This window comes from Aythya ferina, assembly GCF_964211825.1.
Source record: "Aythya ferina genome assembly, chromosome: 2".
Taxonomy (NCBI): domain Eukaryota; kingdom Metazoa; phylum Chordata; class Aves; order Anseriformes; family Anatidae; genus Aythya; species Aythya ferina.
Window position 1 is genome coordinate 105948500 of NC_140297.1, and position 19188 is coordinate 105967687.

The window sequence follows — 19188 nt, forward strand, 5'->3', positions numbered from 1 at the left end:
AAATTAAAAAAAAAGAAGCAAAAGCAAGCTGGAGAGTGTTGATGAGTCTCCTCGTAGATACTCATGAAAGTGCATGTAAGATTGACCTGAGGCACTCTTTTTATCAGAGCCCATTTGATATTTACTGGCGTCTCCTTGTTCTTTTATTCCTTTTAGTTTATACTGTGTTCATCATAAAGATGTTCTTCCTGATAAGGCAGCAACTGATCTAAAAGGATCCTTATCCTTAGTAAAACATTTTAAACCCCTTTGTCAGAGGCATGTGTTTGGATGTATTTGGTCATTGTCAGCATTTATATCTGACATTTATTTATGTTTGCCTGTTATTAGTTACAATGGAATATTAGTTACAATGGAAACATCTTGTTAGAATATCTTGTATTCAACTACATTTGTGTTCCTGAAAAAAAATCACAAAACCTGTGCTAGTAAAAAGGCCAGGACTCCACCAGAAAAATTCAGAGAGGAGAGAGACAGAAATCATGTATTTGAGATCATTAAAGAAAAGAATAGAGGAGGAAAATTTTGAAATTACTCCATGGAGAACAAATACATGAGTCCTGTTCCAAATATAAAGGCCTTTTGTAAAAGAAGTGAACGTATTTTCCTAACCAAGGTGTGGATTCAGACTATCAGACTATTTTCATTTTCTGCAGCAGCTTTCTGTTGCTTAAATATTAATAGGGGAAATACATACCCAGGAATGGTATCTATCTATCTTTATGCTCACAGTTCAGAAAACCAAGCTAACTGACCCTATTATCCACTGCAAAAGTCACCTCAGGACCTTGCTTACTGTATGCAATCAGGATAGTAGCTTCATCTGAATAGGTACCCTTGGGTGATCTGATTTTGCTTTTGGCAAGCTGGGCTTTAATTCATCTTCTGTTGAGCGAGCTCCTGCCTCTTCTGAAGAGATTTTCTTCATTATGTTGTAGGTCTTGGAGGCACAGCTGCTCTCCTCTTCATCCAGACTCTTGCCATATGCAAAATCCCTGAAAACATCTATTTTTGTCCTGCTATCTTGTCTACTAGGTTGATTGTCCAAAATGACCTCTGGGCATAAACGTGAATTGGGATTATGATCAGCTGTAGGTACAGGACCTGTAGTGCTGTCTCTGATGCAATTGTTGGCCTTATCTGACAGCTGCTGGTGACTGTGTGTTAGAAAACTAACTTTTTTTTTTCCTTATAATAAACCTTCCATCCAGTAATTTGGATTCTGCTGCAGGGTCTGCCTGAAGAATGTGCCAAACATGCCCCGGTTTGATATGAAATGTGTGGAGCCTGGAGGATTCATACAGAATTACAAGTTTGGTTAGATGTCATAAATACAGCATCGTTTAGCTGACTTTTATGGGTCAGAGCTAATTATATATATTCCTGTCAGAGAGAACTGTCATGCTTCTTGAGAAGAGGAGGAAATGACAAGAGTCCTAAATCTGAATTTTAAAGCAGCCTGGGAAAGATGGATTATGTTTCTTTCTATCAGCCAAAGCAGATGTTTGGCAAAATCTTTATTAAAAACATTTTGTTGCTTTAAAGTTATGGGTGGTATTTTTAGAATTGACGGCTTGTGAAAATGCATGCCACTGAAGATAACAGGAGGTGGATCGTTTTCAAGTAAATAAAATGTTAGATAAAGGCTTTGCTCTTCTTTTTACGAATGTAATGCTGTGTTTAAAAGAGTATCTCGATCTGTCCCTGACTGCTCGGTATTCCTAGTAAAAATTAGGAAAGGAACAGATGTTCCTGTTAGGTGCATCACCTAGGAACTATTTTGGTGGTTTAGACTGTCAGCAGTGTTAACAGATCCCAATAATGGGAGCTGTCTGTTCTCACAAGTCTTCTGTCATAGGGCAATCCTTCAAAATGTCTTGATGTAAAATGTCACATTCTGGGCTTTTTGCAAAAAACTGGTTTCACTAGTTTCAGTGACCTCTGCATTTCTATTTTAGTCAATACGAAAATAATTTCAAATTTGTCATCTCTCCGTCCCCCTGATGCAGGAGTCTTTGTTTCCGTGGTTGTCATGGGAACAAGATGACTTTCATCCTGGCATTTTGTAATCCTGGCATGTTTGCTTTAGCAGCTTTAATGGCTTTTTTTTTCTTCTCCTACAAAACACTCCCAGAAATCCTAGGTATAGCAGCGAGCTTTACAGTTCTTGATCATGCTTTAGGGCTACCCAGGGAAGTATTGGCTCTGTGTGAGTACCACGATTATTATATGGGATCATAAACTTGTATCTGTAATAGACATGCAGGTGCAGCAGCACGAATACAGTGGTTTACAATGTGCAGTATCAAAGAACAGACACTGCTGCTTGACCTTTCTGCATGGAGCTAAATCAGAAAATTGATATGCACCGTGTAACAACAAAGTGACAACTAATGCACTACACAGTCTGCACAATGAAATTTGACAAATGCATATATATCTACTTACAGTGCTTGAATTCACAGCCGGACTGTATTGTGGGCTGTTTTGGGAATGATGTAGCACATTCCCTCTGATGATGTCAGCCTTCGCAATTTCATCTTAAGTGAAAATTTCTGGATGGCACAGAACCACCAGTTTCATTTTATCTGTTACTAAGAGATAGGGCTCTTCTACTTAATACTGTCACCTTTTATAGTGTGAAAAATAAATGGCTGAGATAGTTGAATGTCAGTGATAAGTGACATAGCTCTTGTGAGTCGTGCACAGGTCACCAAGTACCATTCAAAGTTATTATTTTAACTGCAAGTCTCTATTTATATGTTACAATTTGATGGAAGCAAGGATTATGTGGTAATTTCTCTGTGCTGTAGCTGTTCAGATCTCTAAATTTCTGGTTGATTTTTGTAATCATTGATTATGCTTTTCCCACCTGACCAGTTTTAATGCATACGGCTGTACAAAAGCCATTTTATACACGTGAAGATTTAGGACAGCATTACAGTGTTTTGAGGTATTTATTCAGGTACTGGTTTGCAGTTCAGGCAGTGTGGTATGTGAGCACCAAGAACATTTTGCTTGTATTCTGCATGTGCCGCGGCTGCATCTGTGCAGTGCAGCTCTGATTTAGACTCTAATTGAGCCATGAATTTTAATTAATTAATTAAAAGATGCATGTTAAATTGCTCATTACAGGGAGAGTCAGTTTGAGTGAAGAAATAGATCTAGCGTGGATGGAGAAGATAAAAGCTTCCCTTCAGTGTCTTTCCTGTCAACATCTTGTTTGGGAGCCGAGTAAGAGAAGGGAGCTTCTGCTGGCGCTCCCGATCCTGGCTTCTTGGCTGAAGCAACTGATAAACATCCACTTGCTTTGCCACCAGCTTCCTCAGCATCCTGTGGAAAATCACTTAAGCAAACCTTACTTTTCCCCTTTTCCAATCAAATGGAAATAGTGATACTAATTACACTCTGGTGGCATTAAGTCAGCGCAGAGAGTGCCCTGAGGTGAAAGGCTCAGAGCCATGTATTATTTATTTCCTAGCGTGGTGCAGAGAGCTGCTCCCCAAGGCTGGAATTGAGATTATCAGCGTACAAAATGGCTGTTCTGATGCTAATAGCTCACAACTTAAGCTATCAGCCTTGACATCTGATGAGCAGTAACCTGGGGATGAGAGACTCACCATTTCATTAAGGACCCTGCAAACCACGCTGGCCTTGAAGAACTGCTCAGTCTTTAAACAGGAGAAATCAATCACATCACTTAAAATAATTTCCCGCTTATCATAAAATGCCAAATCACCATTTAATATAAATCTTTCCCCTTTTAATTTTTCCATACTGTTTCTAGGAAGATGTCACGCCACGTGGTGTAGCAGCTTGGTATTCTGTGCCACACTGCATCAAGTTCCCTCTGAGGAAGCTAATGGGGGGGGGAACAAATGGAAATTAGACCATGTAGGTAGGATACCTCCAGAAAGAGTCCCAAAGGAAGCAATGATACGTTCCCCTGAAGGCACTCGGCATCTGATCCCATTTCAGGGAAGGGATGAGCCTTCGATGGGAGGCTGTCGCCCTGCCTCAGCCCAGAAACAGGGCACGTCCCAGGTCAGCAGAGCTTATGTGGGTGCTGCATGGTATTAGTGAAGTTCAGTGAGGGTTCATGCTCCGGTGACCACGTGGGGATGTAAAATTTCTTTCAAATTGGAGGACGGGGCTGATAGCCGGGTACTGTGTGGTAAGAGAAGGTGCCAGAAAGATGTATGGCATAGGATGCTCTCTGACAGTGTGCTTGGGCACTGTGCCACACAGGCTGAACCCAACAGATGGATTTCTTAAGCAAATCCCTACAATTATTCCCAGCTTACAATTCATAAATTCTTCAGATGATGGGAAAGCTCCCGTCGCCCTGTTTATATTCTGTGCATGTAGTGAATTGTTGGCTGTTTCCTGTGATGTGCTGTGTATGGTCTTACCTTCAGAACGAGAAACCTGAGGAAGAAATGTCTGTCTCTTCAGATAAAAGCAAGCAAACAAGAACAACTCCCACCCAGCCCCTCTTCTGGTCCCTCCCTGTACTCTCAGTGTCATGCCATGGCATTCTAGCAACTTGACTTTCTGGACATATTGGCTAATTCTGCTTTACTCTTGAGTAACTTACTGAAGTGCAGGTGAAGAGGTGTCTATAAAACCATGCCCAGGGGTTTTCTCTCCTTCTGCTGGGATTTCTACACCAGGGCACCTCTTCATGGCCAGAACAGCAGACACAGGTTACAAAATCACAGAATCATCTAGGTTGGAAGAGACCTCCAAGATCATCTTGTCCAACCTCTGACAAAAAACAAGGGGAGCAAATCGTTGGTGATGGTCCTGGTGCAGTGTTTTCTTTCATATCAGAGTTTGAGAGATGTTAAGCAGATCAGAAAACTGGGCTCAAAACCTAAGAGCAGGCTGTTACAAACTGTGTAATGGTTGGCAGAGAGCCATGGTTCAAATAGATGTTCCTGAAGAAATGGTCCTGGCACCTTTTCCTCCAAACGAGATACGAGCTTTGTCTGCATTCTCCCATACACATGGTTGCAGCCTTGAGACTTAATTCCATCATTTCAAAATCCTAAGTACTGCTGATTGATGCTGCTGGAACCGTGGTTATTCTGGAGCTATCTGCAAAGCTGAAAAGCTTTCCCTTAAGTCTTTGCTTGCCTGTGCTGTGCATACAGATCGTTGTTCTGTTCAGGACTGTTGGGATTTTGCATCAAGTGCAGGTGTCAGAACTCTGCAGGCTCTGCCAGGGATGTTGCAGATTTTCTTTTTGTCATCTGCATGAGTATCGATGCAAGACATGTGTGTTTCCCTTTCTCCTTTTCAGGTCAATGGTGACATTCCACCTCGATTAAAAAAGAGTGCCCATGAAATAATCCTGGATTTCATCCGATCACGACCTCCATTAAATCCTGTATGTAATCCAGTGTACTTCTTTCCTAACGAAAATGTGTCGTTTTAAAAAATGTCTGTGTTCAGGGAACGTGTTAAGTATTACATTTTCTGACACGGTCTTTCAGAAATATTGATTTATGTATATAGAATGTGGTCTCTTGAAGAACAATGTGTGATGCCTTGCAGTTGCCAATAGCTGTTCTTACCAGCAGCCCTTTATCTCTGAGTCATGGAAAAATGCATTTCTCCTTCTGTTTTCTGTGAGTTTTACAAATGAGTGCACATAAAATCCTATCACAACATGCCACATTTTATTGTGTTGTTCCCCCCTCCCCCCAGTGTGACATCTGCTTTCAAGGGAAAACTGTTTTATGTAAATCTAATTATCTGTATATACCAAGGCCTCTGCAAGAAAACTGAAACCAACCCCACCACGGCCACGCAGCCTTCATGAGAGGATATTGGAGGAAATCAAGGCAGAGAGGAAGTTGCGTCCAGTCTCACCTGATGAGATCAGGCGTAGCAGGCTGGGTAAGTCCATTCCAAGTTTTTACCAGCAGCATCCACAGAAAAATTCCCACATAGGGAGCAGCAATATTAGCAATATCTATGCAGATGTCACTGAAGATAAAAATTATTTTTACCCGTTCAGATGAAGAGAGCATAAACCTAATGGCTTTGCTAGGGCTTGTAGTCTTCGTGCTAAGTTATTTTCAAAATAAGGTACTGTATGATTCAACTTGATCCCATCTTGCTTTTAATGTAAGCATTAGATAAATTTAATGACATTATATTGCTCGTTAGATGTGACAGTTAATGTTAGATTTGCTCAGACTGGAATGGATATTAGTTCTCTCCAGTGCAATATCCCTTACATATCTGCAAGTATTCTTTACATGTCTGTTCTTATTTTTTTTCTCTTCATTTCCTGTTGCTAGCATCATCAATTATTTTATTATTTTATATGAAAATCTGCTTTGATTTTGTTTGCTGAAAGTATTGCTTCTATATTGAATATAAATCTTTGCTTTATGTTATAAGTTATGGAGCATGTGCTTGTATATGTTTTCAGTTGATCAAATAATTTAGACCTTTGCTGCAAATCTGTTAGTTTCTGCAGTGTACATTCAACAACCCACTATGAAATTATACCAATATTACACTTTGCAATGATCACCAATTCGCCTTAGTGCAATGGTTCTGACATTGACAAAAGCGTGACAAATGCAGCCTTACATTGTGGCATACTTTACTTTAAAAGCATGGTATTTAAACTGCATTAGGAAAACTGAAGTAGCTTGATTTTTGAAGAGCAAAAGTGGCATCTTATGGTTGAAAAAGCATGAAATAATCCACGTGTGTGCTCTGTTGTTGCTTTTGCAGAATATTTGTGCCTGCCACATGTGCTTAAAGGCACTGATGCAAGTGGATTGTGACAACCCATTCATTCTCTCTAAAGGAAAACAGTTTCATTAGCTGTTCTGTTGCATTGTTCTTTGATAGAGTACGTTGTAAAGTTTGGTGAATGCTTGGGTGCATTTTAAAATGCATGGTGCTTTGAATATTGTTTCTTTGGGCCTTCCAGCTTCTGGTTTTGATTCAATTTATGCTTGCTGTATCAACTAATGATTCTAATAGCCCTAGACATTTTTCCAAATGTAGGAAGTTTGTAGAAACATGGAACAATTCTTTGCTTTTCTTTCAAACATTAAACTTCGGTATTTTACACGTTCTCCATTTGGAAACTGTCATGTCCTGTAAGGGGCAGCAAATTTGATGTAATACATTTTTACAATTTTTAACTGATACAAATTACATCAAACCCATTTAGTAAACAGTTTCTAAAAACCATCTTCGATTTTGGAGTATTACTGGTTAGGACTTCCTGGACTGATTTTAGGGTATGTCTTTCAGTAAAGGCTACCCGTCTTCCACCAATTCTTCCTCTTTTTTAAGACAATATTTTATTTTTTTTTAACTTGGGAACTGTGATAATTCCCCTTCAGTCCAGTGAAATGTTTGGATTAAATGTTATATTACTGGAGGTGTAAAAGAGGATGTGAGTTTTACTTCCCAACTGTAGTGTTGAAGATTTTATTTTTTTAATGTGGAATCATATGCATTTTTGTTTGTTGCTGGCATGCAGAAGAAAAAAAAGAGCAAGGATCTTGAAGATAATTGCTTCTTATGTTGAAATATGAGGTTTGGGTTTTTGTCATATTGAAATGATTTTTTTGCCCAAAGTTCCTTTTAGAATACAATGTGTTTGTGCAGAATTGGGGATGGAGTTAGTGACCTTTAATATGATACCGATAGATCTGCCATATAGTTTAGGTGACCACTGAATGTAATTTAGTGTAGCAAAATGTAAGGCAAAAAGATTTAAGGATTGCAAACCTAAGGAGAAGCACGGTATGGGACACTTGTACCATCTGGACAGAAATATTTGTTGCTATTAAAAAGAAAAGAAAAAAAGGAGCTTTAGAATGAAAAATCTGGGAGTATGTGGTACACTCCACACATCCCAGAGTTACTCAGTGTTGCACAGTTTCTAGCAGTAAAACACAAAGCTACATTTGAATATTCTCTGCAATATGAGTGGACCTGTGGCTTCCCAGCTTTGTCTCCTTGCTTTGCACAACCCACACAATACAGGTGAGATCTGCTCCATCCCAAGTCGCCATCAAGCAAAGGGAGAAGCTGGAAACAAAGTGCCAGCCCCTGAGCCTTGCTGGTGGGCTGTGTGGCTGGCCCAGGGCTGGCTGCTGTTAAACCAAAACTTCTTTGGAAATGGCAATTAAATCTTGGTAGCTGCACTTACAGAGGGAGACACTGGGTTGAAGAATTTGAATCAGTTTTCAGACAAGCTCAGTGGATCATCAGAATAAACTATCAAGGCAAACACAGCCTTGAGGTACATCTCCTTTTAATTAAAAGTATGGATTTATGACTCAAGTTGAGCTAATGGAGCTTGGAGAAAACTTTGTTTCATGCTCTTGTTTTATTAGCCTTCAGTTGGGACGCAGCATTAGGTGATAACAACCCTATGTTTTAAAATGCATCTGCCTTTATGTTAAGTTTGGACAGCAGTTTAGATACTGTTCTGCTCTGCTGTCTGTGGCTGATGTTGTTTAGGTAATAAACTACAGGAGAAATGCCCTGACTCCCAAATTTGTCTCAGCGTCAGCCACCTACTGTGCTCCCCGCCTAAACTTGCTCTCATGAGCAAAAGTTGTCCCAGTACAATGCTTTTTCAACCTGTTTTCACATAGAGGACCCTTTCATACCAACTCTGCTTTGTTTATTAGCCACAGGTATCACAGGTAAGCTGATGTCAGTTTTGATGTGTCCTGGTACATTCTTGTAGCTGGGCCTTGCCTGCTTATCTGGATTAGTATACCGAAATTTTGGTTTCAGCTGAGAATATGTCGAGTGTCTACTCCCCGAATTACACTGCACAGCTCGAAATGTGGGTAGGTTGAACACAGCAGAGGTTTGTGTGCGTTTGGAGCTAGGATCATGGGCAGACCAAAGGCCCGGAGGAATGTTCGACAGCTATGCCATGTGATTTTCTTCTGTCCAGAGGTTTTATTTTCATATGTGATTTTGTTCTAATTAAGCTGGCAAGGAACTAAGCTATTGGTTATGTAAACTTTCCAGAAATAAAGAGCATCTGACTACTTTATTGTCGAGGGATAAAATGGCTAGTGGCCCTAAAAAGAGAGGATAATATTAAGGATACATTGTAAAGGCTAAATCCACCTAAGTTTTGTTGGTTTTTGTTTTTAAAGAACAAGAATCAGCACAAATCATACTGTTAGGCCTTTTTTTTTTCCTGTTCAAGGAAAGAAATGCTCAAGCTTAGCTTGAGTGTCTCTCTTTATTAGTTTAATTATAATCATTGGAGATTATGCTTAAAAAAATTAGAAATATTTATTTCAGGTCACTGAAACTTGTGTGAAATGTGGCTTTGTACTTTCAACTTTTTTTTATCTCTCTCTCTTTCTGTCCTTTTTGTCTCTCTCTCTTTTTCCCTTCCCCGTTCTTTCTTCATGGCATTTTATTTGAAAATACTGTGGTTTTAAGATCCTTGCCTCTTGTTTTGGTATTTGATTTATTGATTTCCCAAAATCTGGTTCTATAACTCTACAAATATCTTTATAATTCTACAAATATCTTTATGCTTGCTCTGTTTGCAAGTCCCATTTATGCTACTGTAGTTTTCAGACTTCAAGCTTTACTCCAGTAAAGCAATGGTATGTCTGACAAATTTTGGATTTAGGCAACAGAATCCAAAATGCCTCAAGTGGAGTTAATCTTTTGTTTTCATTACCTCTCTGCTTTTCTAACAGCTGAATTATTTTCTTTTTGTTGTTTTTTCTTTGTTTGTTTGTTTCTTTTTTTACAGCAATGCGGCCTCTTAGCATGTCTTACAGTTTTGACTTGTCAGGTAAAAGGTGCAACAACACCTGACGTGGTTATTGTGCTTATTGTGAAATCTGTTCCATCTGTTTGTTGAATTCCCATTTAACAAAGAAACTTGAAGGGATTCTTCCAACGTATGGTCAGTGAAAATAAAACTTGAGACAAATTACTTTTGTTAATATCTGCATTTCCCCTCTGAGAAAAGGATACTTAGGTATAGGAGACAGCTGTGTTTCACCTGAAATAAAGTGCTGGAATTCTGTTTAAGTAAATAAGCGTAATAAGGTGGCCTGGAGCTATTCCAAACTCTTAAAAGGATTGTAGAAAATAGTGTCACCTTCAAGTCTGAGTTGCTTATTATTTATTAATCTGACATTGGTGTCACTTTTTGACTAGCCCATTTTCTGCAGTACTTCATTTTTCTTGAGCATCCAAAACCAAGTTTTGAGTTCTTCTGCCTTTCTAGATTTAACAAAATACACCTGTGGCACTAATCTAGAAAGGAACTGTCAATTCTACCGAGTGTCTTTATAGTAAGTATTTTGTGAGTTATAAAGTGAAAGACATTCACTGAAAACAGGTTAAAGCTTCCAGCTTTCCTGGTTAGCAAAGTAAGTTGCTAAGGTTTGCTGCTAACAATCCTTGTAGCCCTAAAGTAAATTTGGTCGTCCTTCAATGTGCACTAACAGGATGCTCAAGCCCAAAGACTCCATCATTCAGGCTATAAATATTCTATATTATCCTCAAAGATTTGTGCACTGAGGAGAGCTCTTGTGCTGGCTATTACCTAATTTCCCTAGGGTGAGTCCTAAAAAAAAAAAAAAAAAAAAAAAAAAGTTACCAAATAAATCCATGCCCTCATTTTGTGAAGCAGCAACACCAGCTGTACCCTCCCTCCTGCCAGCTGCATCTAGAAACATCTCACCCAGTACTTTTGCAGAGTTTTCTTGCCCTGTTTCTCTATCCACTCTCTAACCTCACTTTCCCTTAAAAAGGCATAGTCTGACTGAAATGCTGGCCCACTGCGAACTAGAAAGACCATATAGAGGTTATTTGATTGCCATGATATAATAAAATACAATAGCTTTGTAATACAGGCATGAGGTTCACAAATGATCTATATCTGAACGTGGTTTCATGTTATGGCCAAGTAAAAAGCTTGCCATTGCCAAGAAGAGGGAGGGCAGGCTCTTGCTCCTTCCTTTCCCTCCCAAAAATCCCCCCCAAACATGTGATTTCCCCCTCCTCCTTTGCATTCATTTATTCACAAGATAAACTGGTTCAACTCACGTAACCCAGGCGCAAACACTTGAATTTTTTTTGCGAGGTTGGTTTTCTGCTATTTTAGGGTTTTAAACCTGCCCACTATCTGATCAGATGATCGGAGAGCTGGGTAGATAATGAGCATGGGTGGATGGGAGGAAGGAACAGGCTCTCCCCGTCAGAGGCGGTGGCAAGCTGTTGATCCAGCTCCAGCCCTTTTGTGAAACCTTACGCTGAAGTTGTATGGTCCAGCTGCCACGGCTGTCTGCTGGGATCCAAATCCTGCACGCACTCGGTGTCGTGTTTGACTCCACTGAAAGCGGAAGCGTCCCCTGGAAGTCAGCTAACATCATAAGCTGTCAAACTTCGGTTTTCAAAAACTTGCTACTTTCAGATATGCGTGAAAATTGTAAAACCCTTCAGTTTTAAGGCTATAAAACTGAATGTGCCAGTGACCAGTGAAAGGGAAATGTTCAGATCTGTCTTTCTGCATGCATCTGTTTGCTTCTTCTTTTGCCTTTTATTTTCTAAGAATCCCGAGGCATCCTCATTTGTCGAAATCCCCAAAATATTTTGTAAATGCTCCCTTCATAACCCATTAATTCGTTCCCATGATGTTTTTATTTTGAATAAGTACCTTCGTAGCAATCTATGCTGTACTTGGATTTGCACTTTTTTACTGACCACTGAAGAACTCTTCCTGTTTTCTTTATCCATCTGCTAAATGTGATTGGTTTTGTGTTATTTTTCCAAGTCATGTGGCTCTAAGCAAGTAGTATCATTGCGTGACTGAGTGAGCTGATAAATTGTCTTTAGAATTTAATTCAGGATGATTAAAACATTCCAGTTAGTGGGGTGTGAGGTGCCGGATGAGCGGTACAAATGAAATGGATGTGTTGGGATGTAGGTGGTACGCAGATAAGCAGTTGTTTTGAGTGTTGTTGCTTTGTGTGTTTTTACTTTTTTTTTTCTTCATTATTTTGGATGTGGGGTAGTCTGTGCTTTCATTCTGTGATCACTCTTTCCACATATTTGCTCTTTCACTGCTTTCATTGCTCTCTGCTTGACAGAATTGCTGTCACAAATGCACAAACCTGCTGAATATCAGATTTTTTTTTTACTCTAAGTGCTAAAGAACAGGTTCAGGGCTTTGTTACACTTGCTGTTTGCCTCTTTCTCTGGCACCACACCGGTGTAGTTGATATGTCAATGTCATGCCGCCCAGCGCCACGTATCTCCCTGCTGCTGTCATCCCGAGGAGAGGAGGAGAAGAGCATTTTCCTGATGGTGAATAAAAGGAGCGAGCAGTAGCTATGTGTAATGAGAATAATCTGAGACATACTCTGGTATCAACTAGGGACTAAGGCAAGCATTGGCTGCTTTCTTTCATAGAAAAATAGCTTAAGAGCAGCCTTACTTCTATGGACTGCGTTAAATATACTCAAAAGTCCAGTTGTTCATACTCGTAACATTCAACTTCTTACCTCAAAGCTGTGTGCACGCCTCTTTGAAGCTGTTATGTAAGCAACAGGGAACAGGGGAGAAGAGAGAGAAGAAAAAAGAAATCCAAATTTCACAGGGATTATTCCTGTTATTTCCAACCCCAGGAGATGGTGTGTATTACTGTTGGTTTTACACAACCTATGCCTCACCAGTGTGAGGAAGGAACTCCACCAAGTCCCAGTAATCTCTTCATTTAGATAACATAATAAAGAATGTGATGCAAGCACCACCAAAAGACCAGCCGTTTGGATTTATTAGTTCTCATGTTTGACTTCACCAGCCCAGTCCATTAAAAGGAGCAGCATACCTCTGTTACCATTATCCATTATATATTTCCTAGCATATTGGCATCATACCTAGCAAAATGTAAACGAGTATTAATTTTGCAAACCCATTTTATCTTTCTTTCCATTTCAGCCTTCTTTCAAACTCAGTGTAGAAATGATGAGGTTGAGGAGTACGCTTGTTGTACAGAACCAAATTCAGGTTTCTGTTGTCGTCATTTGCTAAGGAGAGGTGCTTAGGAGCAGACAACATATAGTTAGTTACGTGACTGCTGTAGTTTGCATATAATGTGTGGTCTGCTTAAATCTTTGTTTCATAAGAAACAATCTTACATGTAGATCAAGGTGAATTTCTTATTATCCTATGTGGGGTTTTTTTCTCCCCCTTCTTCAGGCTAGTTAGGGAAGGCCAACACAAAGCTCAAGTAATCAAATCCAAGACCTCTTTCATTTGCCTGTTGTAATGATAGTTTAAAAGAATCTCAGCAGAAACCAAACATTACTCCAATTTGCAGGTACTCTGCATTGTACTCGCTGCCTGAAAACATGGAGAAATGACACTCTCCCAGTGTGTCTGATTATCTATTAAGGTCTTAATTCTAGGCTGTTTTAAAATAATAATAATAATAATAATAATAACATTATTTTTTGCTTCAGTGAATTTTCAATGAATTTCTTCTGTCATACTCATTTTAATAAGCATCAGTCTACTCAATGTTTCTGACTTGTTTATCCTGATTAGTTTTATCTTGTTTATGGTGATATATGATTATTTGCCACATGGTAATGTTTCTGCTGCCTGAGTACATCAAGAAAATAGCTTATACAAAGTGATACTATTTTTGCTGTGTACCAGCTAACAAATTCTGGTTTTAATTTTGGAACAAGTTATTTTGGTTGAAATCTGCTGGATGAAACTAAATTTTCATGATCCTTTCCTTAAATTATGATAATCCATTTATATCCAGTACTATAACTGCAGGAGTGATAAACTGAACTCAATCACTGTTGTCCAAAAACGTTTTATAAATGGATGAGTTTTTAGTTTTATTTGGGGGAGGGAGGTATTCTTTAGTGTTTGCAAATTCTAAAAACATTCCCTGTTTTTGTCTTTAGAGGAAAGAATGACGATAAATGATTAGTCCCTACTGAAGAGCCCTTCAAAACAAATACTGTGGATTGTCTTCTAGATTAACCTAAAGCTTCATTGGCTATTCAAGAAGTCATAAACAATGTGTTTCTAAACAACTCGTACATATGTAAGCTTAAATTAAAACAGTTTTAGGCTTTCTAGAAGGTGATTGGCTACATAAAGTACCTCTAAAATGGTTCGGAAATTCCCATTTCTGGGGCTTATGTTCTTGGAAAACAAACCAGGCAAACATAAAACAACAACAGCAAACAATTTATGTCACGGACCTTGAATATCCAGTTCCTTATATCACATCCTTTAGTGCTAGGGGATGTCGGGTGGACTTTCCCTCCTGTCTGCTTTCCCCAAACCTATTGTGTGTACTGTTTTTTGCAAGGAGGGCAATCCTGTTGGCTGTCCCATCGATTTTCTCCCAGTGACTCCAACAATATTTCCAGTCCATGCTCCAGCCTCCCTACCACTGGGCGGGGAGTCACCATCCAGGAAGGTTTGAGAGGAGGAACATCACCTTTGGTTCTGGGGCTGCTGCTTCGGCTGGTCTGGCCAGGTACCACCCTGTGCGATCAAAAGGCAAATCAAAGGTTTTTCTCTTGCTCATTTGGGAAACCATGAGCTTCTTCAATCAACTGCGTGCCAGCTAATTACGAGGTCTCGAGCAGTATTGGCAGCAGGAAGGTGAGGCAGTTTGGTTTTCGTTTTCCTGCTGTCGCTTTCTGGGATTGCATGAAGCGATTGTTACGGCAGGAATGCATTTGATGTGGAGGACACCCATGCTGTACTCGCAAAACTCTAGCAGGGAAAAAAAAACATGACCTAGAAGCCATACTGCTAGTCAGGACATCCATTAGGAAAGCCTTTGAAGATAGGAACTAAGGGTTAGAGAGTCTAAGTCTTTGATTGCAATTCTTTGTAGGGAGGACCTGAAGGCAGTAATAACACTGTAGTACACGATTCATAGGCTTGGAATGCCACCATGGCTTTAATAGCCCAAATCATCCCCTTTTCTTACATTCCTAGCTGAAGGTATGATTTAGAGAGGAACTGTAATACGTCCCCTGTCCTTTCTCTCTGTTTTCAGCATTTAACAATGACCTAATTAATTCTTTAACATATATATTCATTTAACTTATTCTTCCTATTATTCCTTTTAAATAGCTGCTCCGGTGAGAACGTTGTAAAAGTGACCTACTGCTGCCACAGATGCTTTGTCTGCACTGTGCAGTTTTAACTTACCTAGTGCAAGAACAGCTTTTATCAGTGCAAATTGTGTTGTGGCAGCAGTGACCGTGCCTGTTTAAGCCAGGGCAGCGATGCAAGTGACTCCAGATGATGTGTGAGTACTTGTGCTGTCGGCACTGGGGATACCTGGATTGTATCATTGCTCTGTCGTAGTCCTCCTGGTAACCTAAGGTACGAGTCATTCGGCCGTCCCTGCCTCTCGTCACCGTGTGTAAAAATGGGAATAATGACCCTTCATTACACTAACCCTGAAATACCTGGAGGTGCTTTGTTATTACAAGACTGGGGAAGGAGTCATATAATTAGATGTGTAGAAAAACACATTTGTAGAAAGACCAGCTGCTTAGGCATACAATGCAAATGGGAGATTAAAAGCTTCTCTTCCTTCTCCCTCCAACATAATTTTCTTCAGATTGGAACAGTGCACTTTCTATGTTTACAGGGATAAAACTGAATTATCAGACCAAATCTAAGCCCTCCTAAAATATCAAAGCCTAGGTCATTATGTGAATGTGTAAGCTAAGCGAGGCTAAGCCCAGCTTACCCTGGGCTTACGTTACAAGTGCTGCATCTTCATTGCACACTGGCAGAAATCCTGAGTAATTTATTTGGTGGAGTTACATCCTTGTAAAACTCATGTAGATGAAAACAGAACAGGATCCTCATGTTGCTGCTGTTACATGAAGATTTGGCATTGCAGACATATTTTTAAAACAAATGACCATGCAAACCAGGGAACTGTGCATATTTTTGATGACTGCTAGTTATTTAGCTCGTTCTCATTTATTTCTGTATACTGCAGAACAAAGTGTAATTCTCTCCTTGCAGGAATAACTAGGTTTACTCCATGCTTAACCTCATAATTTCTGTGTGGCGTTGTCTTCAGATTCGCTGGAAACCCACTTGTCCAGATACGGTTGTGCATTCTTCTGATACTTAGTTAATTATAGACTATAAGTTGAAGGAAGAATATTTTTGGTTTCAACATGGGAAGTATTTTTTAGAGTTGCTTGGGATTAGTCTGAGGTAGTTTTTTAGTATTTTGCACTGCTGCTTTTTCCACTGCTTTCATTCCTCCATATTGCTTCTGTACCACAAGCCATTGCCTGTAGTTCTGAGCAGTGTATTGCTGGAGTAAAATAATTGCACACGTATAACTATCACGGTATTTTTCCCTTTTGTGTGAATTGCCTTGACAGTAAGTTCTGAGAAGGCAGAATTAAAGTTGATTTTTCTTTTTAGCACTCGAGGTCCAAGCACCAACTGTTCTGTTTCTTTTGCTAGATGTATCTGCGCCAGAGGCTGGAAGAAAATCAGTGGATGCCTCTGTAGCAAACGGTGGCCTGGCACCACAAGGAAAGCAGAAGGGGGCCGCACAAGTGACAGTACAACGAAAGAGACTCCTTAAGGCTCCCACGTTGGCTGAACTTGACAGCTCAGATTCAGAGGTAAAACATCAGGACACAACTTCTTGTTTGCCAGAATTCAGTCTAATTCCTTAATTTGCTGAACTGATCCCCTAAGAAGTGTCTGTGTTGATTGTCATATGAATTCTCCATGACTGTTTTGCCAGCCTGCAGAACTTCAAGAATATTAGATCAGACCTCAGAAATGAGAGTATTCTTTAAAAAGCTTAAATAATGATTTTGTCTTTAATCCTAATATTTATTTATTTATTTATTTATCTATCTATTTATTTATTTATTGTAAATGCCCATTATCTGTCCACAGTGCATATGCAGCAATTACGCTTTTGGGAATGATACAGGAAAATAAATGGCTTGTATCCATCCTTCTGGCACCCATGCAGGAGCTGTCATTGAAGGCCTCAGATGTGAGCCCAGCCTCGTTGTCCCAGCTGTTAAATAAAGAGCATCAGCTATGCTGGAGAGGTTGCAGTTCAGTGCAAATTCAGTGGGTTAGTTTGTCATGTAGGCTTGGGAACTAACACCCAGCAAATGCTTCACAGATTGAAACAAATAAATACCACTTAGATGGGGACAGAATGTTGAATCCATTCTCTCTCAAAGGGAGAGATAATGATTTTTAAAAACCATAAAATGGAGAACGGATTAAAAAAGCTCTCTAGCTTAAAAGCCACATTATATGTAGTCCTCGAGAAGCACCAGTATTATATCCTCAAGAAAGAATTTTGCTTTCTGGACCAGTAATATTACTGCTTTTGAACCTTTCTAAAAGTTAAGCTGTCTGGAAAGCACATTCAGGCAGGGTTTTAAATAAAGAGGCTAATTTTAGCCTGGGGAAGGCAGTCTTCCCTGATTCTTTCTCTCTGTTAAATCAGGAGGGTGGGGTTTCCTGACAGGGAGCTTACAATTGGAACTAAGCTGAGAGATAGGAGGCTGGAGAGAAATAAATGTGGGGATAAATATATCTTCTTGCACGCTTTCTTCATCCATGGGAAGTTGGCCCTCTTTGTGTTAGGGGTTATCCTGTGGGTGACTTGTATGGGTGCATAATTTGGTGCATCTAGTCTGAAAGCAAAAGCAATTTGCATTCTGAAATCTCTCAGCAGTGTTTAAAATTACAATAGAGGCTATATGAGGTTTTGTTAATATTAATGAAGCTGGGCAGAATGCAGGAATATTAAGACTCGTCAATGAAAGAGTTGGATCTTGAACTCAGAGCTTCTCGGCTTGGAGGTCCGTGCATCCTGAAGCTAATGCAGCGTGATGTTTCACATGGAAAAAAGAGCAGAAATCACTAATAGAAAATTCTGTAAAGGGAAACGTTACGTGATTCTTGTGGGTGGGGAATAAAATGTGTGACTATAGTTATTGATTAGGGAATATGGTGTAGGCAAGCAAAATCATAAGGGATAAGCTTTGGGGCATACAGCAAAAAATAAATTGAAAAATAAATCAGCTACATCGAGCTGTCACAGAGAACAGATGCTTTATTGGTTTGAGTCAACAGAAGTAGCTGGTGAAACAAGTCAGATGATTAAGATGCCCAGCAGAGTACTGGTTGGGTTTCAGGAACAGTACTGAAGTGGTGTAAATAAACTTACTGGAGGGATTTGGGGTGAAATCTTCCAAGCTTACAAAGGGGATGGGACATAGAATGTTTGACGAAAGTGACCTTTGCTCTGTAAAAATGTCTTTTTTTTGCTGATTTTTGCTTTATAGGTAACACACAGAAGAGCAAGCGTTTTGTCCTGTTTGTCTTTAAGCCACTCGGGCACCTCTTTGCCTGCAATTTGAGTTGGGCTTAACCTATTTAGAGTTACTCACTGGGAGTTAAATTATGACTGTTATGCCCTAATTACAGGCTGCAAATATCTGCACTGCTGAGCTATGGACCTCCAAATGGGCTGAGATGCAGATGCATTTTTTTTCCTCTGCAACCCCTTTGTTCTCACAGCTGTATTGTGATTCTGACTACACCCCAACACTCTGCATTGCCAGCCAGAGGTGAAAGAAAAGGTCTGATGCAGCCCTATAACCACTTGCTGGCAAGAATGAATATTGTACAAACCGTTCCTACATTCTGTCCTTGCTTTTTTCTTCATTGCCACTAAAATCATGGTTTCGGATGGGGAGCAGGGAGTGCCATACTGCCTGGTGTGATTAATAGTAATAAATAATAATAGTAATAAATAATAATAGTAATAGTTAATAGTAATTTTTGATACAGTTAGGAAAATATCTTGCTAATGAAACTGCAGGATTATTCTGATTGTTTAGTTCTCTGTGGAGAAGCGTACAATCCCAGATGTTGGGGTTATCTAACCTCACATGTAAAGTGTCTGATTGCCTGCTGTAATAGTCAACAGTTACTGTATTGATGTGAAGAAGCTTGTAGGAAGGTTTGGCACAAGATTTGGTTCCTGCACAAGATTTCATTCTCGAAAAAAAAAAAAAAAAAGCTTTCCATGTCTGAGAAACTGCAGGGCAGTAATAGCACTTCCCTTGCATGTGTTTGTGCGCA

The 19188-nt window shown here is 39.6% G+C and overlaps 1 protein-coding gene across 3 annotated transcripts in view; it reads left to right on the forward strand.

The window, feature by feature from the left end:
• The window catches only part of SPIRE1 (spire type actin nucleation factor 1), a 128327-nt gene that overhangs the window by 92593 nt on the left and 16546 nt on the right, over positions 1-19188 (forward strand). For 2 of the 3 annotated variants that reach the window (XM_084511052.1, XM_084511054.1), the window contains exons 7-10: positions 5306-5392; positions 5775-5904; positions 9782-9823; positions 16525-16688. In XM_084511052.1, the coding sequence (XP_084367178.1) occupies positions 5306-5392; positions 5775-5904; positions 9782-9823; positions 16525-16688 (423 nt within the window). The remainder of the gene's footprint in view (positions 1-5305; positions 5393-5774; positions 5905-9781; positions 9824-16524; positions 16689-19188) is intronic. The other variant, XM_084511053.1, reaches the window with a different exon arrangement.